The sequence below is a fragment of the Malurus melanocephalus genome, unplaced genomic scaffold (genome assembly GCF_030028575.1).
Source record: "Malurus melanocephalus ecotype Western Australia unplaced genomic scaffold, MMel_1.1 scaffold_3, whole genome shotgun sequence".
NCBI lineage: Eukaryota > Metazoa > Chordata > Aves > Passeriformes > Maluridae > Malurus > Malurus melanocephalus.
Window position 1 is genome coordinate 5,386,006 of NW_026623235.1, and position 24,210 is coordinate 5,410,215.

Consider the following 24,210-nt stretch of genomic DNA (forward strand, 5'->3'; position numbering starts at 1 on the left):
ATGCTGCCAGTCTGTGCACTTTCCTCAGCAGGGGCTGGGTGCCCCATTCAGCACAGCAGCAATTAACCCAAAGTGTGCCATGTTTCATAGGAAGTCCAGGAGTGTGGTCCTCCCTTTGCAAAGGTTGGTGCCATTCTGGTGGGTACCACCTGCTCTTTGCCCTCTCCAGGGTTCGAGCACACCCAGCTCATTGCCTCAGGGGTTTGAACAAAATCTGACTGCATGTGTTGAAATTTGTTCAGTTTAACTCTAGAATGGATTTGCCTGCAAGGGCCTATTGTCAGAGACAGTAATACTTGGTGTTGCTTGTTCCTGAGCCACCAATTGTAGAATATCTAGCTTGTTGCTCGAAATTGCTATTTTTACCATAGTGTTAGCAGAGAGTTTTAAGTATATTTACTGCTGGTGAGGACAGCAATATTTAACACCTATTTTTTTTTTCTTTTTTACCTTCAAAGCAATTTACAAAAAATAGTCCTCCTGACTTCCATGTTAGCAGAGTCATACTGTGTAAACTCTTTGGGACAAGGTGTGGGACTTGTTTGGGTTTGTGACATTGTGATTGGAGAAGAACTGTTGATCTGGGTAAACCTTTTTGCTATAGAAATCCTGCCTAGGAATCATACAGAGAAATTACTTTAACATGAGTAACTCAAAAATGGTGGAGAAGGTATTAGGATTGGGATGATCTAGTGCAGTTACACTTTCTTGTCTTTCTCTAATTTATGTAAAGCAGTTTTATCTGTCTTCGGAGAGGGGGGGGGCTATTCTTCTTGTTTAAAGTTCCAGAAATCTACATGGGAGATCTTCAGATTGGAGGARTACTGTGTGACTGAGGCATTTCTGAGTTAAATTGTACCCTGAAGCATAAGAAAATAAAGGTTTTCTTRTTATATTAGTAAGATGTATTTGAACCAGTGTTGYATGTCATTAAACATATAGTGAATCACMTCTGACAGACATGCCAAAAAGWRTYTGAGATAATGTGAYCAAAATGKCATGCAGTAACGATATTCACATAAGAGTGTAATTCTCTGGAATATAATCTTCAAGGAKTATAAAATTAAATTTGAAAAGTAAAGTAAAGCCATGGAAATGTATGGTTCTTACAGCAGCTTGTGAAGGTTAAGCTTCTTGTTGGGTCTCAGGTGCCTCTTTCCTACCCTTCACGTGCCTAAGGACAAAGGGAATCCSTGCACCATCCATTGTAGGGCACCCTTGGGCTGCACGTGATGGAGGTTCCCCATAGAGATACACAGATGTTTTCTGCTTTATTCTTCRGGTCTGCCAGCTGTTCTTAATGTCTTCAGGTTTCCTGAAACAGTGACCATTTTGGGTAATACTGCTGCTGCATATCAATGGGCAGAGAAAGAGTCTGGGCTTATTTTGGGTTTATTTAGGATATGTTCAACTAGAAGACATTGMATGTAGTTAAGTGTGTAGGCAGTCAGTGCTGGCACTAATGGTGGTGTTCTCTGGGGATCTTTTACACCTTTAGAGAATGTATAATCTAATCACTTTATGGCAACCTATCCTAAAACTGTGGTGATTAAATTTAAGAGATTACTGAGGTTGTAGGGTATGGTTTTCTGAGTTGGCTTCCMAAGCTATCTAATCTGTGTTTTAAATTGACTTCAGCTTCTGACTAACCTTGTTTAACTTCCACTGTGTTAATCAAGCAGCTAACTGGGAAGTCTTGCAGGCTCCAGTTAGTTTGCACAGTCCTTATTGAATTAAATTGGAAAAACACTGTGGAATGTGAAAGAAAAGGAGAATGTGGAATTGCGATCTTTACTTTTTRTGTAGACTTTTTGAAGGAGGAAGACTGTGGTGTCTTTATGTGAATCATCAAATGACCAACAAAAGTACAGGAAAAAACGTGTTTTATTATTGCTACCTTGACCAGTGTTCTGAGTTGAGATGGGCTAAAAATTAGGCAGGACTGAGGAGCATTGCAGTCCCTGGGCACTTGGCATGGGAGGAGAAAGCCTGGAGTTCTTGACCAGGGCTCTGCTGGTAGAGGCAATCTGCCCCTGCCCGGTGAGGTTCAACAGCAGCAATGGCCTTTTGGCCCTTTGAATTTAACTCAGAAGGACTTCAGGAGGCTGAGGGCAAAGTTGTTTCTTCTTCATTCTCCTATTGCCTTCTTCTCCAAGCCCTTGTAGCCCTTTGTTGCTGCCTATTTCTCTCTTCTAAGCAGCCCCTAAACCAATAGAGGTGCAACCCAACACCTGCTGGTTTCATCACCTGCCTACAAATTGCCCTTCCCCTCAGGAAACCTGAAGTATCCATGTGCACACACAGACAGAATAAACTTACAGTCCCACCAGGGTAAATGCTGTATTAAAATTGCACATGTAACATCATCAGAGATCTGGTTTAAGCAGGGCAGATGGAAAATGCCCTGCTGACCTAATGCCCATTAAAAAAATATATCAGTACCTAGTGTCAATGGGCTGCTTTCTTCTTTCCCTTTCTTTCCTTTTCTTATCATTTCTGTGCTTTCTGTTCAGAATAAGTTCAGTGCTGCATTAAAGAGATTACAGGTTCTTTTCATCTTACCTCTTTTTTTCCCCCCAATTTTACTTCTTCCCAGCAAGCCTCAGGGGYTTTTTGGTTTGGGGTTTTTTTTYCCYTTTTTTTTCCCTTTCTTTTAAAGCAATTGATTTATAGCTCTCCTACCTGCTGGGAAAGATTGACCTGCTACTGAGCATCTTCAGACAGCCCTTCTTRTGAGTCACTTGGGACTGAAAGCAAGCAGAGGGCCAGGTTGAAAGGTGTTTCTTTCCTGATGCTATTTACACCCAAAGAAAATAGTAATGGCATGTGCTGCTTTTATGCAGCTTGATACACATGGTGTATATATGAACCTGCATCTTGAAATGAGGYTCTCCAAGGAGAAAAGGCTTTTAGGTTTTTTCTCCACCAACACCCTCTCGATTTCTCCAAACCTCAATGAAATCTTGAGTGTACTTTTTTTTATTTTTTTCACTCTTTCTTACTGTGCTTTTGGTGGATATTTGCTGTGCAGTTTTGTTTTCACAAACTTCAGGCTGTGCTTTGTTTTCCCTGAAACATTAAGTGTGGATTCCATCTGGAAACATTTCAGTGGGTAATTTGCAGTTCTCCTCCTTGGCTGCTGTCTCTGGGCATGTTTGGGCCAAGGGGACATGGGGAGAGCAGGAGTGTTGAGCCACCATGCAAGAAGTGAATGARGAAGGATGCCTTTCACCTCACTTCTATTCAGGGCAAACGTGGTGGACCATGGAGGCTATCTTGTTGTTCAGCATCTAAAGCCTGAAAAGATATTTCAGGGCAGTCTGGATGGGGTTGTGCCTTTTTTTTTTTTCCCTTCAGTTCCTGCCATCTTGATACCTGCACTAAATTGTTTCACCTTCAAAGGAACAAACCTGACRTGCCAGGATGGTTGTTCTTCGTCCTTTCTAAAGGATGAATCAGCCAGCGCTGAATTTCCTCAGACACATCTTCTGCTTTCATGTGTCGCTCTGAAAACACTGACCTCAGCAGCTGGGCTGATTTGTTCCACAAAAGGAGGACTATCTATTCTTGTTTGAATTCAGTTTTGAAAGAATAAGATCCAGAATTAAAAGGAAATTATGTGGAAAAATCGGGCTTTTTTAATTTGCTTTCTTGTACCCAATATTAAGGCACTTTTCTCACTGGCTTGTACAACAGCTAAGGCCAAGTTCCATGGACATTGCCCTTGAAGTCTTTTAGTTAATGTCACCTTTCATTATTAAGAAACAGCCAGAGATGCCATGTTTGAACCTTGGCGAGTGACAGAAGAGACCAGTGAAAATTTGCACACTGGCCCTGCTCTGAAGATGGATCAAATGTGGCGTGACCCATCCTGTCTCGTTTCTCCTGTCCCTTCTTGTCTGGGGTGGTTTGGATGCAATTAACAGATGTGAAGTGCCAGTATTTGAAGAGGAGGTGCTTGAGAGCGGATTTCAGCAGCCGGATCCAATTTCTCAGCAGCGTTGTGTGCAATTGGGCTGTGTTTCATCATATTCACTTTATTTTAATAAGTGTTACAGGAGGACTGCTCAGTGACTGAGTGAGGATTTTCCATTGCAGGCTCTGCAGCCTTTTCACGCTCCCTGGCTCTCTTTCCTCCTCTTGCAGTACCTCCCAGTGCACATGGGATAACTTTGCTTTAGAAAACACTTTTTTTTTTTTTTTTTTCCCCAAAAACTCAGCTCTGCTGCCCAGAAAGGGCAGCAGAGGCCCATGACCTGCATGAGCAGCATGGGATTTTAAGGATTTCTTCTTTGTTCTCTCTGCCCTCTGATTTTTACCCTTTAATTTACTGTTGTGAGGCCACAGGACCTAGCCGAGAAACAGAATACCTGGGATCATATGTAGCCCAATTCTTCTCCAAGCCCAAAGCAGCCCACCTCTGCAGGGACTGCCTCTCCGGAGTGTTTTCAGAGACCACACAAGTCAGGAGCTTTGTGAACAGTTTGTCTGGTTTCTTGTGCCTAAGCTTCCTTTGCTCCATGAACATTTTGGTGAGGGTAGAGAAGACAAAAGGTGCTGGAGCAGAAGCAGATCACTCCCACAAGGCAAAGAAATCATGAAGAAAAGAGGAACTTTGGTAAGAAAAGACAGAAGCAATACAATAATTAATTTTTTCTTTTCTTGAGCTCCTCTTTCAGGTGAGAAGCAGGCAGTAAGTTTTGACTTAGTTCCCTGCATATCACAAGAGTCTTGTGGTAGGAATTGCTGCTGGAAATGTTCATGGGCGAGTATTTCCCTGCCAGAAGGCAGCTGGTCTGCTGGAACTGAAGCTCTCTATATAAGTGTTTGTTTGGTCAGTGCTTTTGTTGGGAAAGAGGTTTGAAACCCAGGCTAGAAGTGAGAGGTGATGGCTGATGAATGCTCCTCTTGAGACYTGGTTTCAAGTCTCCACCATCTCTAGCCTTATTGATGGAACTATTGTTTGTCCTCTTCCCTGCTTCTTATTTGGATTTTGGGGTTACGTGACTTCAAATAATAGCTTCAGCCCTTGCTGTGGAACGTGGTTTTCCCTAAACTTCAGAAACTGCTGTGGAATTAAAACTTTCACAATAAAGCTTTCAAAAGAAAGAACACAGGACCACCTCAGTCTGGGTCATCACAGTGYTTAAGGCATCCTTGCAGGTGATAAGAAGGGAGGGAGTGCTTCTGAGATGAGGTGGAGGGGAGGAGGTCCTGGGGAGCTGGCTCGTGGGTCAGTTTTGGATTGCCAGTAGTTACACAAGAGCTTTGACTACATGGCTAGTTTGAGGACTAGCCAAAGATGAGGTCTTYGCTCCCACATGTCTGGGGATACTGAATTGCTTAAATATTCATCAAAGAGCATGGGTGGGGGCCGTGTTTTGAAGGAAAATGTGTAGTTGCAGAAACAAGCTTGACAGCTGAGCTGTGTCAGGTTGGTCCAGCAGAACATCATGGAGCTGATTGATGGATGCTCTGCCTTCCTGTCCTCTGCACTGGCTGTGAGCAGGTCTGTGTCCTTCAAAAGGAGACAGCCTCAATGAGCACCCTGCTCTTGCATGTGGAGACCATCTCAGAGCATGGCCCAGTTACCTTAATTCCACTCTGGTGTGGAGAAGGATTTTGGGACTACAAAGGTAATTTTTCCTGCTGTTTAGGAAACAAAATACATTGACTGGGCTTCACAAAGCAAGCAAACCAGCTCTTTGAGCAGTGGGGCTGTGGAAGTGCTGCCTTTCCCCAGTGTATTTGGTTCTCAGGGGTGACAGGATTGCCAGGATGGCTGYGACAGCCGGAGCTTTTCAGCAGGTCCTTTCTTTCCCTGCCCTCCTTCACTGTGCAGCAAAGTCTGGAGGAAAGCAGGCTTGGTGCTGGTGGGTTGCCATGGAAAGAACTGCCACGTCGCACACAGTTCATARTGGAGTGTTTGGTGGTTGTTTCTTTTCGAGAGAAGAATTTTCACAAATGTTATAAAACCGGGTGACCATCTAAATTAACGCAAGCTGGTCACAGAATCAGTGTCTCTTGAAATTATATCATTAAGAGTGACTTTTTTTTTTTTGTTCTTTCCCTTGGAAGGAGCGAGCATGTGTTTTGGCAAACAAATACTGAATATTAGTGTCACAGTGGATTTTGATGACTGGATGGCTGGAGCCTGTTTTGCAGCTCTGAGGAGAGAGCAGGAAGGAGCAGGGTTTGCTGAGGTGGGTGGGGGTGAGCCCAGAGAAGCCCTGGACACGCTGCTGCAGGTCTGGTCCTGGCATCCCAGAAATGGGAGGAGGAGAAACCAAGTTCTGAAAAATTCTAAAAAAATATATATATATATATATATTTAAACAAATACCCTTAGTGAGAAACGGTTTTATGGAGTAGTTTTCCTCCTTTTCTGCATTTCTCAAGTATTGCTCAAGCATCATTGTTACAGTTTCTTCATCTGGAGGAGCTGTGAAGTAGCCCTGGGGGAAAKCCAAGCACCAGGGAGACAGAGAGGCCAATGCCTGTGCTGACTCCAGCTCTGAGCCAGAGCTGGGAATAGTGAGTATGTTGGGATTAAAACGTGTGGGAGGAGATGGCATGAGGCAACTGCCAAGCTTACTTTGTCACACTTAGGTGTTCTGATGGTAACCCTTCCACTGAGAAGAAATAAATGAATGGGAGGTTTAATAGGAAGTTTACCCGGTTCTTCTGTTGTTGTTTTCCTTGGCATTTTATTCCTCAGTGTAGTAATGATTTCTCTGCATGAAACACGGTCCCTTTTATGATTYGGGATTGTAGGGTGTGTTCCAGGCAAATGCCAAAGCATCCAGGCTGTGGATGGTCCAGATCAAACTCAGTTATGAAAGTAGGAGCTGGCTTGATAAGAATCCCTTGATGCTTAAAATGAGGACTAGAGAAACAAAACATGTCAACGTTTGTGGCATGTGGTGTAGAAATCTGCAAAGGCATGGATGGTGCTAATCTGATTGTATTTACATTTACCACTGTGTAAATTCCTACTGTTTGTTGATATGTATCAGGTCTTACGAAACTTCATTTACTTTTAAAGATCTTCCACTGTATATTTCCAGAAGAATTCCTGGTTCTTTTGAACTGGGATATTAAATAGTTTGTGAATGATCCAGTAACCATTTCCTCTTTGTATTTCCGGAGTGAAATGAAAATGTAGAGACATTTGCATCCAGCTAAATCCCACTTATTTCCAGCAGCATAGTGTTGGGGTGTTGTGCTCACTCTCTACATCCCATGTTGGCGTCCTTTCCCAGAACTCCAAGGTGCTGGCAGCTCTTGTCSTGGCCTAGGGACCTTCATTTCAAGGGCCCGTTGAGGGAAAGGCTGGATTCAGAGCTACATTGAAAACAAAGTTATATATGTATGTGCACACTCAGGCTGGCAGATCAAACACAGGCAGAGAAATGTTGCACAAAGGAGTCATGTTGTTAGATGAGATCAGATCCATCTGCCAAGTTTCTGGCCTCTTGGAGACAAGAATATACCTGGAAATTGGAGAGCCTTATATTCAGGTGGTCTTGTAGTGTCCAGGTGGGAAAAGTTGTGCCATGAGAGTGAGGGCAGAGCTCTGGGGCTCTCTCAGACTCATCCTTGCAGCAAGGCTGGTTAGGGGTCACCAGAATTAAAGGCTCCCAAAAGCAGCATCTGCTCCCCTGCCTCCACTGTCCTGCAGTGCTTGATACGGACAGAAAGACCTCTTTTGGGGAGGGGGACAGTGTTTGGGTTTGTGGGTTGCAGCCATTGAGGGAGTGTTTCTGACCCAGCTACAGAAACCCAACTCTGTGACAAGGGGGAAGGATTGCATTGTGTGCTCAACTTCTGGCACGGACAAAGGTCCTTTGTGGCCATGCCAAATTCTCCCGGCAGCAAAACTGTTACTGTGCACAGAGGGCAGTGGCTCTGCTCTGTGACAAATTGTAGCAGCCACGGGTGCTGCAGGAAGGAAGAGGAAGCTCTTTGGTCCCGTGATCTCCAGGGGGAAAATGGCGTTTGTGTGCTTGCCTGCTAGGTGCCTGTAGGGACACTTAAACTGTACATACCCACCTGAAACCTCAGCATYCTGTGTGGCAAGACAGGCATTCCCCCATAAGTAAGCACAGTTTTGAAAGGCTTTCTAACTCAGGCGATTTTGTTTGGTTTTGGGGGGTTTTAATTAAAAGTTGCATCTATAATCTGTGATTTTCCAAAGGAAAATAATTATTTGATTTGGTTTGTTGGATTACCAAAGAAATTAGAATAGTGTCACTTGGTGAATAACTTCAACTCTAAACAGCTTTTGATTTCACACTTSGTAGGGTGTAGACATCTGGAACATCAGTGATGCTTCAGCTGGCTTCTGGCAGGCAGCAGCTGCTGTCCTGGTCTTGTATTAGATGCCTTAAATACCCAGTAAACTGAGGAAACAGTTCTGTATCTGCAGTGAAGGGAAGGCATGCAAATATTTCAGAAGCATTCTGCTGGACTTGTTGTTTATTGTCTCTCAGCCTCTCTGTGGAACGTGTGGTAGGATTTCTGTCACAGAGTTTATAGGATTTTACTAAAATAAAGTATTTTGTATGGTTATGAGGCTTACTAAGAGAAGGAGAAATAATTAAATGCACTTTGTTTTCAAAGTGCTGAGATAAAACTTGGAGATAATAAGGGGGGAAATAATGTGTAGGGGTGTTCTGAGTGGGACTTGCAAAAGATTAATTACAGCAGATCTAGTAAAACAACTTCAACAAGCACAGGCACAYATGTGATGAAAATGACAGAAAGCAGTGTAAGTAAACATCTTTCAGCATTTGACCTCAGAGCTGACTGAGGAACTGACCAAGAGATTAAGGAATGCATGCTAGGAAAGATCAGTTTGTATCACCAGCAAACTAAGTATCACCAAGTATGCTCTTGACTGAAAACAGTGTGGGTCAACTCATCCAGGAGATAGAAGAGAGAGAGGACAAATGTATTGATGGCGCCCACAGACTTTGTGTGACTTGGGATTGTCACGAGAAGATCTCCATCACATAGGAACCCTGCCTGAAATACTTGTTCTTTCCAGAATTTTGGCAAAAAAAAAATGAAAGGGTAAGAGTTCTTCAACTGTAGGATTGAAGCAAATGAAGCCCAGGAGGCATCAATGTGGTTTTGCTCATGATATGCTTTACAGCAGCTGCAGAGGAAGATAGCTTTTGTTTTGTGTAAGGACAGGGGGAGGTTTAGCAGCCTCAGTAGAGAAGTTTCTCTCTTGTATGTGTGCACCTGGCCCAATGAGTGATTTCTGAGAGAAGGCAGAAGAGTTCAGACCTTTTATCTTTAGASTTTAGCTTCCTCCCATGAGCCTCCTGGTGGGAGTTGTGGTGGTTTTGTGACTTTGGTGCTTTTTTGCTCGGCCCTAATCTAAGAGTACCAGCTGCTTTCACAGGGGCTGTTTTTCACTTGTGAGCTGRGAAGACAACCTGAATTTACTGGAGACTGGAGCAGTAATCAAAAACCTTGAAGCAGTTTCCAGCCCTGCTGAAGACCTTGGGTAAGGCATGATTTTTGTGCTGTACTACCCAGTTTTGGTGGYAGCAAGCTGTAAGTTGACTTGGCCATTTAGCAAAGCCTCTGCCATGCTCTCTTCAGGCCTTAATTGCCCATTTGAGCAATGGGAGTAATAGCAGTGCCTTAACTCACAGGCCTGCTGTGAGGATGGGTGTCTTAACAGCTGTAAAGCCTCCAAATATTGGGCCAGTGGGATCCTCTGATCATCACAGGTCATTAACTATCTAAGGCAGACTCCTGCATGAGGGGAAAGGACCTAAAAAAGGCACCTGTTTCACATGGTGGGTGAAGTCATGTCATTGCTTTCAGAGAAGAAAAGCCTTTAAACATGGAACTTAGGTTTTTCGTGGTTTGATACAAGGCCTCTTTTAAAACAGCCTTTTCTTTAAGCAAGCAGAGCACAACAAGAGAGAATGTAAAATGCGACAAGATGAGAGTGAGCGAAAATTATTTACACCGAGATATTTGCAGTGCCCATCAGTTGAACCAGGTCTGCTCCTCCCCAGGAAGCTGAGGAGGTCAGACTGATGCAAAGCACTWTGCCTATTGCCTGTGCAATTCTTCCAAGCATCTCACTCCTCCTAACCAGCAGCAGCCAACTTCCCCATGAGCTGCTTTTTGTCTCTGGCTTGGTTAGGAGATTGGGGTCTGGCTSTARGGGTGAAAAAATTGTGTCAGGTTCRAGGAAGGTCTTTTCTTAGCAATRTGGGGGTTCATCTGTATYRCAGGAGTCTCCTAAAYAGAGATCCAGGCTAGGAAACACAYGTGTATCAYGTGCCTGCTCTTTAAGGTCATTCATCTGAATTTGGCTAGTGAGTGGGAGCCCAGACCTGGCTCTGGGCACAGACAGCATGGGTGGGTGTCTGCAGTGTGCTCCCCAGAGCCAGCAGCTGTGCTTGTACGGGGTCTGCTTGCACATGGCAAACAGAACATGGCATTTTGACGTGGGATGCCTGAGGTTTGCCTCCTCAGTTCATTAGGTCACTGAGCTGTGTGAGTTAGRCCAACAGCTGACTCTTTGTGTGCTTAAAATTGGAGCTGTCCTGAAGGGCCTTGGGCATCAGATTTGTTTGGTATCCCCTGGCTGAGTTTGGAGGTCACTGGGTGTTCAGGTCCTGTGAAAATTCATGTGGCAATTTCCAGGATGCRTCCTGTTTTGAAAGAGGTGTGTCAAAATTCCTGCTTCTGGAAGTGCTGAGGTGAAATGTTTCCATTTCATTGCTGTGCAAGCATTCAGTGTAGCGGGCTGCAAGACACTRCTTTGTCCCCCAAACCCTTGGGCTTCTTCCTTCAATAGCGTCCTGTGTTGCAGCTCAAGAGTTTCCATTCAGGAAATGAATTTTTTTAGTTGTTACAGTTTATAAGCCTGGCTTGATGTTTTAAAAGGCAAAATTACTGTGTAYTGAAGCTTTTCCCAGTGGTGCAGAGGTTCAGGCTGTGTAAGTAGTGTCAGTCGAGATGACCTGAAGCAATAGCTGTTGAGTTCACCAGTGTATCAGTGAGTGGATAGGGAAATGGGGRCAGGAGAGATCAGTGCTTGGGGGCCACAGGTAAAACCATCCTGTGGGAGGGGACATGATGCTGCTCTGCTTGTAGCATGTTATCCTCTCATCTGTACCTCTCATTGGGGAATGTGAAGATAGACAGAGAAGCCCTTAGGGGGGARGGAAAGAGGTACAGTGATTCACCAGCTGTATAAATCACAAACCATCTGCGTTTTTCTAATACATTGTGAATGAGTCAAACAGGGAGCTGTGCAGCTATAGACAYGCAGGTTACTAATGTTTTCTGTTAATTATTGAGCTCCTTCCTTCTTGGGAGTTCTGTAGACTTTCAGTGCTGCATTTGTGGTGAATGAGGCTGCTTCGCACACTGGACAGAGTTGGCCAAACCCTCCACAGGTGTGTGTACAGCTTGTCTTGTTTAAAYATGACATGCTGGTGACAGAAATTTCATCTCCCTTCATTTTCCCTCAAATCTGAGCACTTCTTAGAAGTGGTCACCAAAATAGTCTTGTGGCCTCTGCCTCCTCTCCTTGTCCTCCCTCAGCCCATCTGGGCACTTTTTCCCATTTCCTGCTGTGGYGTGTGCTGTGTACATGTCAGAGCCAAGACATGGAGGGCTCTAGGGGCTACTTCTTGAGAAGTGAAAGGTTTTGGGGTTTGTGTTTTTTTTAGAAATTTAGAGTTCATTTCTACCTTGCAGCCTTGTAAGAGAGACATCCAGAACGTGCCTGTGACTTTTGTTTTCCCTTTGCAGTTCACCTGCAAAAGCATTTGAATGCCTTGATAATTTTATTTGGAAAAAGTTGACACTCAACTGACTGAAGGCAGGATGTTGTGCTTCCCAGAGCAGAAAAACTTGAGAAGGGAGAAAAGTAGTGTAASAAGTACTAAAGCAGGAAAACTTTGTCACTGGGGTTTAAGTTTTGTACGCAAAGTAAAGAAATCTAGTGTCTTGATTCTGTCACAACTCGTCTTCTTTCTGCTTTGGAAGAATTTTACTTAGATTGTCTCTATAGTAACAAAATCCAAAGAGAGAGAATATATAATAATATATAAAATATATGGTTATTTGGAAATATGTACAGCTGTTCCATGTCTAGGTGGTAGTGTTACGGAATGACAGGTGACAGGAAGGAGAAAGGGGACCAGATGTCACTGTTAGGATATTTGATCTAAACAAATTAGCAATTATTACTAAAAATTGTTCTAAGCAAAAAATACTTATTTTAACATACCCACCCTTTCCCAGAAAAAAAATTGCTCTCTAAAGCAAATCTGAAAAGAAGTTAAGCTGAACATTCTAACAGGATAAACCATTTTTGTCATGCATAAAATAAAAGACGAGTACATCCAGGGTTTAGCACACAAAGCTGAAAGTAGTGTCTACAGATAATTTTTATTTTGTGTCTGTGAGTCTCTTGTCCTCCTGTCCTCCTGTGTGTCTCCAGCCACACAGAAGGTGCTGGATAAAAACTCAATATGAAAAATTACTTCTATCCAGTGACTTTAATCTAGTCCAATGACGAGAACTCAGTGAGTTGCACAGACAAGTAATTAAACTAATTAGAATGAATGTTTTTATAGCATTTCTGTTTCTCTCTTAAGAGAAGTCTGTTGGTCTTTATTTCTCCCTTCTGAACATGCAAGTATCCACCCTAGGAGTAAACAGTAAACACACCACTGATTAAAGGAGATAATTTTGACAGGGTGCATGACTATTGTTTTGGAGCTTGTTGCCCCTGGAAGCCACCAGTGGAGGGTTTTGGACAGAGCTTCAGCCCTTCTGTGGGTGCTGAGCACATTTGCTGATATATCTGATGGAATCCTGCATGGGTTGTTGGTGCATCATCTTGCTTGGAAGAGGCCAGTTTGCATTCCTCCATCCCAGAGGGGAGAGTGATGCCCCAATGAATCACCTTCTTGGTTTTGAGTGTGCTCAGCCAGGTGCCACTGGGATTTGGGGTCCTTTTGTGTCCCTGAGCATCTGTGACTCCAGAGGGGGCCACCAGCTAAGTCACATGTTCAGCACGACATGGGTGCAGGCATCTCTGGCAGAAGTACACGGTACAAATTAAAAAATACTTTTTCCAGACTGTGCCACTTCACAAACCAGTGGGAGCTGCAGCAATCACAGTCACCCACATGTCCCATTTTGTGTGCAAGCTGTGGGTTGCCAGCCCTTTTCWTGGAGGAGAAAGCAGTGGCTGGGAAGCAAGGATCCCTGGATTTTGTGCCTACCTGGGCACTGCAGTTCTCCCCCTCCTGCCCATTGTTGCCCCATCTGGTCCAGCGTGTGCTCTCCKGGAGAAGGAGCATCTCCTGCCTAGACTGAGATTAAGGCCACTGTCTTAGGTGGAATGAGTGACTGTTGCTACAATATAAATATTTTTCCAGGGTATTAACCAGTTTGTAAAGTGCAGTTTCTAATCACAAGTAGATTATTCTATTGTTTTTTCAGAAAGCAAAAAAACTAATCCAGTTTTTAGCGACTGAATTAAGCTTGCATTTAAAAAAAAAAAAAAGGGGGGGGGGGGAAGCACAAGCCAGTGATTGCAGATTGGTACTTATAATAGAAAATTCGCAGCACACAATGTTCAACTTCCCCTTTTCTGGAAAGGGGTTGGCCTCTTGTGTTCATACCACCATTTTCCCCAAATCTTTGGCTTAGCAACATCTTGAATGAGAACATTTTAGTTCAAAAGAACAGCCTGTGAGCAGTGTGCTCTGAAATAAGCYTATTGCATGGTGCTGCCACACAGCCTGTTCTGGTGAAGTCTAGAAAGGGTTTTTTTTATTCCCCAAAATACCTGTGTTTTTCAGAGTAAGTTTTTCTGTCTCTAGGCAGTGGTCACATCACAGCTGAGCTGTTAATGTTTAGAGGCAGCTTTCATGTGAATAATTTCAGCATGCAGTTCTTCAGGATTTTCTACAACTGTAGRTGCCTTTTGAAAACCCTTTCATTCTATCCTCAGCCCACCAAAACTTCTGATTCTTGTTTTATCGATGTGTTTTTACAGACTCTGTCAGTGACTSTGCTGTAGGGGCTGCAGGGCAGAGGTGGGATGTGTACTGGGTTTGTTTCTGCCCCCGTTCATGTGTTGCCATCCAGTTTCACAGGATGTGCTGGGGAAGTCAGGAGTCCAGGAGGCAATTTGGTTTGCCTTTGAAAGGTGTGAGTCCCTGATACTTAAAAGAAAGAAAAATTATCAATTCCTGCTTTCCTGTAGACAAAAGTTCATCGTCACAGCATCCTGTTACAGACTTCTGTGTGGGAATTTTTTTATAATTAGAAATGTCTACATCAACATATGCAAACTTTCAATTTTATTTTTCACATGTCTGCAAAAATTATTGCTGTAACAATCTGTGTACCTCCCCTTTAATTGGGATTTATTCAGCTTACAAAGAACTATAGAAGTGTTGGAGCTCTTGGCTGGTCTGACTTAAATGCTGTTTTAAAAGCTCTGCCCTAGTTCACAAAACCTGCTTTTCTTTCTGTGTGGGGTGGGGTTTTGTTGTTTTTTTTTTGTTTTCTTCATCGTTAGAGTCCCAATCCATCATGCAGGAATTATTTGCCCTGGTTTGCTTCCGCTTACTCTTCTGTATGTAATTAAGCAATGTTCTTAAGTGTTTTATCACAGAGTAGAGCAACAGCATGTTTTTTGCTGTGCTAGCTGATGTGCTTTTTGATATTACTGTAGCAGCTGCAYGCTGAAAACAGTTGTAAGGAAGGAAAAACATCACCCTAGGCATGTTCCTTTTTTTGCACCATGAAATGTGGATCTCCCCTCTCATCCTTGTTGTAGGAGAAAAATGTTACCACAGCTTTAATGAACGTGAGTTCAGCATCTCTGATAGGGAGCAGGATGACAGCTCTGCTCTGTGCTGCCTGTGTTTGCAYTGCTGCAGCTTTTGTGGACAAAGAGTAGATGGTCATGGAGGGGCTATGATGAGGATATCAGGCAGTTTCTGCTCTGTTCTGAACTCTGTGAGCCTGGGTTCTGGGCAGCCACACGGGTTGGAGTCAAGTGTTAAAATCTGAGATGCTCAGAGGCACGCAGTATTTGTGTCCTGGGGAAGTCAGGGACACACAGGCTTGGAAGGTTCTGAGAGGAGATGGTTGAAGGTACCCAAAAATGAACAGATCACTGAGGTCCGTGGTGATGTGGTTGGTCACAGATCCTGGCTCAGGAAAAAGGGTGGTGCAGGTGGTGTCTCTGCTTTAACAGGAACCTGCAGGGTTTGAGGGGCGCTGAGCAGCAGRGCCTGGCTGGTGCCCAAGGGCAGAGCATGGCATCTGTGTTGGGGTTTGCTGAGATYCACTTACTGTCACATAAAGTAGGATAGTATTCCAAAAGGACCCAGGGACTGCATAATTTGTGCCCAATAAGTCCTTGCTAGTGAGCTCTGTGCAGTGCACCTCCTCTGTTAATTCTGTGGCTGGGGAAGGGGCGTGGTRAAGCTGTAAGGGGGAGTTTGTACCTTTGTGATATTCAATGTCRTGTACAGACAAGGGGGGTGTGGGTGTTGAATTAGAGTGTAATTTGCTGTTGCTTGTCCTGTGTAGCAGAGAGGATGCTGTTTGTGGAGACTGAGCTCCTAAGCAGTGAAGCAATTTCCAGCCTCTTCAAACATCAGCCAGCCCTTGCAAATGAGCACTGCTATATTTTTGTGCTTATTTGCAGGTATGCTCTTGCTGGTGGTTTTCCCAGTGTTCATTTTCAAATGAGGCCAGGTGCTGGGAACTCTCTGCCAGCACAGGGCAGAGCAAACAATGCAGSGAGATGAAAAAACAAAGATTTTTATTGGCAAATTACACAAGTGTCCCTAAAGTGTTTGGGTTTTTTCTGTTTGTTTGTTTTTAAAAGCAAGGTTTATCTGTGAAAAGTAAAGATCCATTTGCACTGCCTGGGGGGTTCAATCTCTTTCAGCCTCTGTTTACTTTACTCCAGCCCTTGGCTGAAAGCAAGATGCAGCACAAAGCAGGGATATTGCTGACGTGCTTTTTCCTTTCTGCTAAAATTATGGCTTTTTAATTAGCCATACCTTCAAATTTGGTTATCTTTAAACAGCCTTTTCCAGACTCAGTCATGTTTTGGGGTTTTCACCTGGTTGCCTTTTGCTGCTTTTTTAATTTGCTCATTTAAAAAGAAAATTCAAAAAATGAGATTTTTTTTTTTTCTTTTCCAAACCCTGCAGGGAGACAAGCAAGAGATGTGGCAGGTGAGCTGGAGGGATGGGGAGTGTCTTCCCTTCCYATGCCCAGTATGGCTGCTCACAAAGCAGCCCCTGACTGCAGCCCATTCCTGTGGGCACTTCACAGTGATATCAGCCCAAAAAAGGGGTCATTTGTCCAGAGTCCTGTCCACAACAAAACATGAAGTGAACAGGGCCAGCTTTAGGGACAGAGGTTGTTGACCTGACCATGGTGCAGCCGCACACTGAATATCAGATGTGAATTTTGCCCCTTGAAGGGATGSATGTCCTGTGGACACGGCCCATGTGGTGAAGTAGCTCAGGTTCCCATCAGGATGTGCTGGTTGCTAAGCCATTGCACTGGAGGAGCTGAAGTGGCATCATTTATCAGTTTTGCAGGAGCAACACCACATAGTTAAAGCTGTCTGCTGGAGCTCTGATGTTCTGGCAAGTAGCTCGTGTTTAAAAGCTGTGAGATGCTCCTGATGCTTTCTCTGGTGTTCTGGGATGGGCTGTGGCAGTCCCTGCCAATGTACATGATGCACCTCCCAAAGATGTGTCTATGGGGGAGTCCCATCCTCCTCTGGAACTTTCTATTGCTTTATCCCAAATCACATCTTTACTGAGGTCCTGGAGGAGCTATAGCTTGGAGGTCACAATAAACTCCCTTTGCTTAGGCAAGTGTTGAACTTCTCTTCCTGCCTTTCACTGTGTGGGTTGAAGGGTCAAAGATRATCCCTGGCTAGTTATGAGTGCCTCAAACCTGCTCATCTTGGACTAAAAGTCTTTTGTTTTTTTTTATTAATCTCTAAAAAGAAGCATTTGACTTGGACTTGATTTCTGTGGTACATTGTAATTCTCATGTGGCAGAAAAAAATCTACCCAAAGTGTAGGGTTTGAAAATCAGCAGTTAGACATGCGGAAAACCACTCTGTAGAAAAGAAGGAGGACAGGCAACAATCTGTGCAATTTTCTAGAAAAACTGTAGCAGACAGAATTTTTCATATTTCCACACATGTAGATGTGTTTTGGAGAGATCTTGACCCTTCCTCTATATCAGAACATCCTTGTTTGAGGCCAGTCCTCCTGTGCTCATCAGTGTTGGGAACTTGGTGCAGCAGAGAGCTTGCTGAACTTCCAGAAACTGAGGAATTCAAAATATTTAGTCTGACTTTTAAGAAACCTTTAATTGATTCAAAGCTCTAAGCTAGATGTTTCTCCTTCTCCACTCTTTCCCTTCCATCACATTCCTTTATCTTTATGTTCCTAGCTCTTTCTTCCTGTGGAGGAGGGGGGAAATTTGGTGAAATATAAATAAGCCTTGCTCTGTCTTTGAGGTCCTTTGAATTCTGTTCCTTTGCTGTTTCCACATGAATTTTGCACAAGGTCATACATTAAAACAGGAGCAGACCATTAGGTGCAGCTGTGGCCTGGCAGGGASAGCAAGACTCAGATCATCCCAGGAGCCATGGCCCCATCCTCATCTTTGCTATCCTGACCCAAGGCACTGCCTTGCACCTCCCTTCCCTCATCACTGTGACACATTTGTCACAGTGTCACAAATGCTGTGGGATCTACAGGGAAGAGCGAGATTACCTGATCACTCTGTTTCCAGCACCAGCTGGGCTTACAGAGCCCATTCTGCCCTCTTCTCTCATATTTCTGCCTGTTGCAGCCAAATTTGGTATAAGGAAAGACCTKCAAAGTTAGTTCATTTTCTGCAAGCACAATTAAAAATGGGTGATCAGGAAGAGGGGTGTGTTTGTCTCTAACTTCTGATCCCAGCTGCAGTGGGACACAGCAAGTCACAGATCACAGCCAAAATAATATCTGTGGAAGGACAATTGTGAGGGGATGTGGAAGGAGAATTTTGAAGGACTATGTGGAAATGACAGAACATTCAGTGATCCAGTTTTAACGGTCAATCGGCACAAGTTTGTGCAAAACCAGACATCATTGCTTTCAGTGTTCATCTGCTTGCTTATCATTAATAGGCAGAAGGAAGAAAAGGAMACAGAAATGTTGGCTCAGAGGTGAATGCTTTGGAGGGTGGTGGTGACAAYGTTGGTGGTCCCAGGTTAGGGGAAAATGGCACTGGGTCATTCTCCCTGAGGCAGAGCCATGAGCCTGTGGGCAGCCCCATCCCTGTTTCACAGAGCTCAGCAAAGATGCTCCATTTCCCAGAGAAGCTCCTGGAGCTTAMATGTGCCCATGAAAGTCAGCCAGTGCTTCACCGAGTGTGCGGGAGCGTGCCTGGGCTGTGTCAGGGCTGGGAGCTGCAGGGGTGGCAGTCACTGAACACAAAGCACCGTGCAMAGTTCTGCTGAGGCATCTGCACCATTACAAATGGTGTCTGCATGGCATCTTCTCCATGGTGGGTTTAGTGTGACACAGCTTGAGTTTCACAAGAGCCTTATCCACAAAGGTGCTGCGTGGCAAATTCATGCATGAAGTGTTTTGTGTGTGGGGAATTGCTTCATGCTGTGTTTTAAGTGCACAGAGCTGGAAACTGCCATCCCTGCTCTTTTCCCCAGCTGGASCTGCTTCTTCTGGCAATATATCATTTTGAGTTTCCATACAGGAATGGTGTGATCTGTGATAGGCAGTGCAGTAGCACTGGAGTGCTCTGGAGACCTGCAGAGTATTCCTGAGCTGCAGACAGAACCGAGAAGTTGCAGCTGCTTTCTCAGTTTCTCTCATGCCAAGGTTCAAGCAAGAGCAGCAGATTCAGAGAGGGCTCTCAGGTGGTTGTAAAGTGTCTGCTGATGTTGGATATGTCCAGATGTGACTGCAGTGGGATTTTATTTTGTTAGATCTTCACATCTTGGGTTCTGGATGCAGCTTATCRTTTACAGTCTTCACAAGGARAAAATGTGCATTTGGTTAGACATGRAAAGGATCTTTAAAGATCATCCAGTCTGTCCTGCTGCAGYGGGTAGGGGCATCTTCCATTGGATCCRTGCTTCAGGCTCTCCATTTAGTACACTTCTGCAGAAATCAGTGCAATCCTTACCCACTCTGCACATCTCCACTTTCCACCCTCCTCTAGTTTGTAAGCACCAGGGCCTCTCCCACTCAGTTCCAAGAGCTTCTTGATTGTAAAAGCTGAGTTTTCCATCAAGACTGTAGAAGTATTCTGAAACCAGAGACCATCTGATCAGGAAGAACAGTAAACTGGAATCACTGATTGATAGAAAAAGCATCTTGTCAGATAGGGAAGGGATCCTTTTTTATCTTTTGTTTTGATTAATGAAACTCTTTTGACAACTAAACACCTCTTTTTTCCTCCRCCTCATCCTGCTGAGTGCAGGTAAATCCTAAAAAAATTTTTTAGGTGTATTTTTTCTTTATGCTTGTTTTGACTGATGTTTGCCTCAATTCCCTCAAAAATATATTTTATAGAATTCTTGCATTTGGGAACTTTCAGAACTGCTTCAACTTAAAAATAAAGCTTTAAAATGTTTTGGCTTGGGTTTTTTTTCTGATTGTGTGGGGAGTGAAATGSAGAAGTTGGGATTTAATTAGAATATCAGTGTTTAAACGATATCTGAGGGCTTCTGTGACCTTTGGTAGCTATTTCTGTCAATATTGATTGAAAAGTGGTGGTTTACGGAATTTTTTCTTCCGGAAATGATTTGATAGACCTTCACAAATCTGCTGTAGTTTCCTGCTGCAGTTTCTTTGAGCCCACCTTTTCTCAAAAAATCAACCTTTGGAAGTGTTGATTTGCATTAACTCTTCTTTCTGCCTTTACTTTTAAAATCAAGGCAGACCCTATAGCTTTATTTAGAAATCACCCATCATTAGTAACCRCAGTAATTTAGTAGACATATTTACAAGGTAAGTGACAGTGGGAAGTAATTAAGTTTAATATAAATCACACTCAATTTCAAATCTGCAGGCTTCAAAATAGTAATTAATAGAATTGCAGCTTCTATAAAAAGATGCAGTATTTATGGTAGTRTCTTCTTTTTCCAGCTAAACACATTGAGTCTAGTGGAAATTAAAATCCCCTGTCTGTTCATCTTATTTGTTCCAAAGTTATTTTTTTCCTGTGGTGCACTTCCCTGCAAATTATCCATGGCTTTTATTCTTTGTGGGGAGATTTTTGACTCTTAAAATGATGATGGGGAGGAGGAAGAATTTGGCAATATGCACATGCCTTGCAAATGCACRTACCTTGAGCTGTGGCTTTCTGCTCCATCTGAGTTTTATGGATCAGTGCCTAACAACATGTGCTTTGTTTCACAGGTGTCATGCAGCTGACGGGTCTACTGGCAGAGYTGGTGGTCACAGCCAGGACAGAACTTCATTAAACAAAAAGAGTCAAAAATCTGGGAAGTTTGGAGCTGTTTGCAAGATCTGCTGASTTGGTTGCTCACTCTGTCAAAAGAAGCCACCGTCTGGGACACAGCACACCGAAAGCAGCTGCCATGGCTAGCAAAAGAAAGTCCACAACTCCCTGTATGGTGCGAACTTCTGAAATCGTGGAGCAGGAAGGTGCCGAGGGCGTAGAGACTCCTAAAGACAAGGGGAYTGGTGCATCACAGCAGGACTCAAAAAAAAATTGGCCTTCAGAAAACTCAGTCAAGGACTGCGAAGTGGTTGAGGCAAAGGCCCCAGCTGAAAATCAGTCTAAGAAACCCCAGGGTGGTTATGAGTGTAAGTACTGCCCTTACTCAACACAAAACTTAAATGAATTTACAGAGCACGTTGACACTCAGCATCCAAATGTCATTCTCAACCCCCTGTATGTSTGTGCTGAATGCAACTTCACAACCAAAAAATATGATTCTTTATCTGACCACAACACGAAGTACCACCCGGGAGAGACTAATTTTAAACTGAAATTAATTAAACGCAATAATCAGACTGTTTTAGAGCAGTCYATTGAGACCACCACTAACGATGTCACTGTCACAAGCAGTGGGTTAGAAAATGCAGAGTGTGACGATTCRCTTCACGGGGGAATCAGTGCAAATAAAGTGCCAGCGATGAAAATGGGAAAGCCTAAAGGGGAGAGCAAGAARGGATCCAAAAAGCCAGAAGAGGGAGTTACGGAAAACCACGTGGATGGTGCTCTCCCCCGCATCATAACTGAAGCCACTGAAGCTATTGCTTGYATCAATGGAGACCTGCTCCATGACGTGCTAGCCCACGTTATGCCCTCTGTACAGCTGCCACCAAATATCAACCTTGTCCCCAAGGTCCCGGTCCCTCTGAACAGTACCAAATACAACTCTGCCCTGGACACTAACGCAACCATGATCAACTCCTTTAATAAGTTTCCTTACCCAACGCAAGCAGAGTTGTCATGGTTGACAGCAGCGTCAAAACATCCGGAAGAACAAATCCGAATCTGGTTTGCTACGCAGCGTTTGAAGCACGGTATAAGTTGGTCTCCAGAAGAAGTGGAGGAAGCAAGGAAGAAGATGTTCAATGGTACTATCCAGGCAGTTCCCCAAACCATCACCGTCCTGCCAGCTCCTTTGGCAACTGCAAAGATGCCACAGCCCATCATCCAGACAGCTTTGCCTTGTCAGATCCTGGGCCAGACTGGCCTGGTTTTGACGCCTGTGTCAAATGGTTCAACTGTTTCCTGTTCACCAATTACACTTGCTGTTGCCCCAAACCAGGGGCAGAAGAGGACGATACAGACTTTATCAAGTGCCCCAGAGCCCAAGCGTCCTCACGTAGTTCAGGTGCCTGAGATTCCTGCCAAGCTGACTGCTGTTCCGGTGACACCGGCCAGCGAGCGGAAAAAGACCAAGGAGCAGATCGCAGAGCTGAAGGCCAGTTTCATGGCAAGCCAGTTTCCTGATGATGCAGAAGTCTACCGGCTTATAGAGGCAACAGGTCTTTCCAGGAGTGAGATCAAGAAGTGGTTCAGTGACCACAGGTACAGAAGTCAGAGGGGCATTGTGCAAATTCCTGGTGATGCTTTAGGGAAAGACCAAATAGCACCTTCAGCTGGTCGACATGGCCGATCATTTCACCCTTACACRGATTTTACTTCCCAGAGATTGAAAGAGAAAACTCAAGAGCAGCTTAGGGCCCTTGAGGAGAGTTTCTTAAGATGCTCTTTTCCTACCCAAGGAGAATTGGACAGGCTTCGAGTGGAGACTAAGCTGAGTAGGAGGGAGATAGATTCATGGTTTTCTGAGCGGAGAAAGATAAGAGACAGCATGGAGCAAGCTGTCTTGGACTCAATGGGATCATACAGAAAAATTAAGGATCAAGGAACTCCCAATGGTGCAATAAGCCAGGCAGAACTTCTCCGTAGCTCTCAGCTCCCTGGTGCTTTATCTGGGTCCTCCACCACATTGAAGAAAACACAAGAGCAGATTCATCTACTGAAAAGCACATTTGCAAGGACCCAGTGGCCATCACCGCAGGAGTATGACCAGTTAGCATCTCAGACTGGGCTCACGAGAACTGAAATAGTTCGCTGGTTTAAGGAAAACCGGTCTTCACTAAGAACAGGGTCACTTAAATGGATTGACCAGTACCAGCAGCAGTATGCTGGTGATGGTCATAACAAGCAAAGCCAGAAGAAGAGCTCAAAACATGCTGAGAGCCCAAAGAATGGTAATGAGGTGTCTCGGCAGCATTACCAGGAACATAAAAAACTGAATGAAGAGAATGGGGGGAAACCAGTGGTGAGAGCAAAAAGAGACTGCGAACCACTGAAAGACTCTTTGTTGGGCAATCAAGCAGAGGGTGTGGATAGGCTGGAGTGCAACAGCCACGATGGCCACGGCAGCGAGGAGAACGAGGAGCCGGCAGAGGTCAACTGGGTGGAGGTGACAGTGGGCGAGGAGGACGCTGCCTCGGATTGTACGGACAGCTGGAGCCAAACRGCCCCCGAGGGCCACACAGAGCTGGCAGACTTTGACTCTGAAAGTATATCTGGRGACAATTCCCACGTATAGACAGGTAATGCTGATGGTGCCCTGTTTCTCTGAGCCTGCCTTTGTCTGGGTGTGCTTCCAGCATCCTGGAGCCMCTGTTCAGTATAAATCCCTGGAGCCCATCCCTGCCGGATGCTTGTGTCTGATGGATGCCTGAACAAAAGGGAGACCCATTTCGCTTGTAAATTAAAGCTAACTGCACGGTAGGGGAGGGATTAGTGCCATTTGCCTTATTTCTTGTCTCCTTGTGGGTCAAGTCCTGGATAAGGGAGGTTTTAATAATTTTTTTTTTTTTAATAAGTGGTTAAACCCTAAAACTTTCTGCCTTTAAATAACCCGTGTAACCTCTGCAGCACTTTACATAAAGCATGCTAGCTGAGCCACACAAAGAAATAGTAAGTAACACTAGGTGCTAATATTCCCCTTGCTGAGAGATCACTGAATAGAGGCTGTGCCTGGTTTTTCGTCTCAGGTCCTTCCTTTTCAGTATCCTGCCATGGTCAAAACAAAAGGCCACGGGGGGAAGGACCTAGGACAGAAATGCTTCTTTATGCAAAAACAAGCAAAAAAAAAAAAAAAGGGACTGAAGTGGCTCATGCAAATGTGCTTTCTTCCTCTTGCAGGTGAGAACTGTCTCCAGCCTTGCTTTGTTCTGTTTGCTCACACTACAGGCTTAGGAAATGCCCCAGACTAAGCTGTGTGGGTGTTTAGCAGCTCCTCTTCACAGGATCTTGAATTTAAAAGCAAGCTGCAGGGTCTGGCTGTAAGAGGGGTTTATACAATCTTTCCCAATGTGAAAGGACTTGTTATTTGGRGATCTGAAACCTGTTTCTGATCACAGTTGCACAGGTGTAAATCTGGAGCAAGCACTGTCAGCATTTYTTGACTTGCATGTTGAATTGAGTTCACTGGAGCCTCTAACAGTTTGTGCTCAGTATGACTGAATCTGTCTCTCCCAAACCAGAGTTTCCTTAAGCCAGAGATTTAGAGCTTATCCTACAGAAAGCTCAGCATTCTGCATTAAAAACCATAGTGAGAGAATACTTGTTTGATTTGATAATTTG

The 24,210-nt window shown here is 44.2% G+C and overlaps 1 protein-coding gene across 5 annotated transcripts in view; it reads left to right on the top strand.

Annotated features, from left to right (window-relative positions):
- The window catches only part of ZHX2 (zinc fingers and homeoboxes 2), a 74,320-nt gene that overhangs the window by 45,557 nt on the left and 4,553 nt on the right, over positions 1–24,210 (top strand). For all 5 annotated transcript variants that reach the window (XM_057368110.1, XM_057368130.1, XM_057368137.1 and 2 more), the window contains one exon: positions 20,487–23,171. In XM_057368110.1, the coding sequence (XP_057224093.1) occupies positions 20,669–23,167 (2,499 nt within the window). In that variant the 5' untranslated portion in view covers positions 20,487–20,668 and the 3' untranslated portion in view covers positions 23,168–23,171. The remainder of the gene's footprint in view (positions 1–20,486; positions 23,172–24,210) is intronic.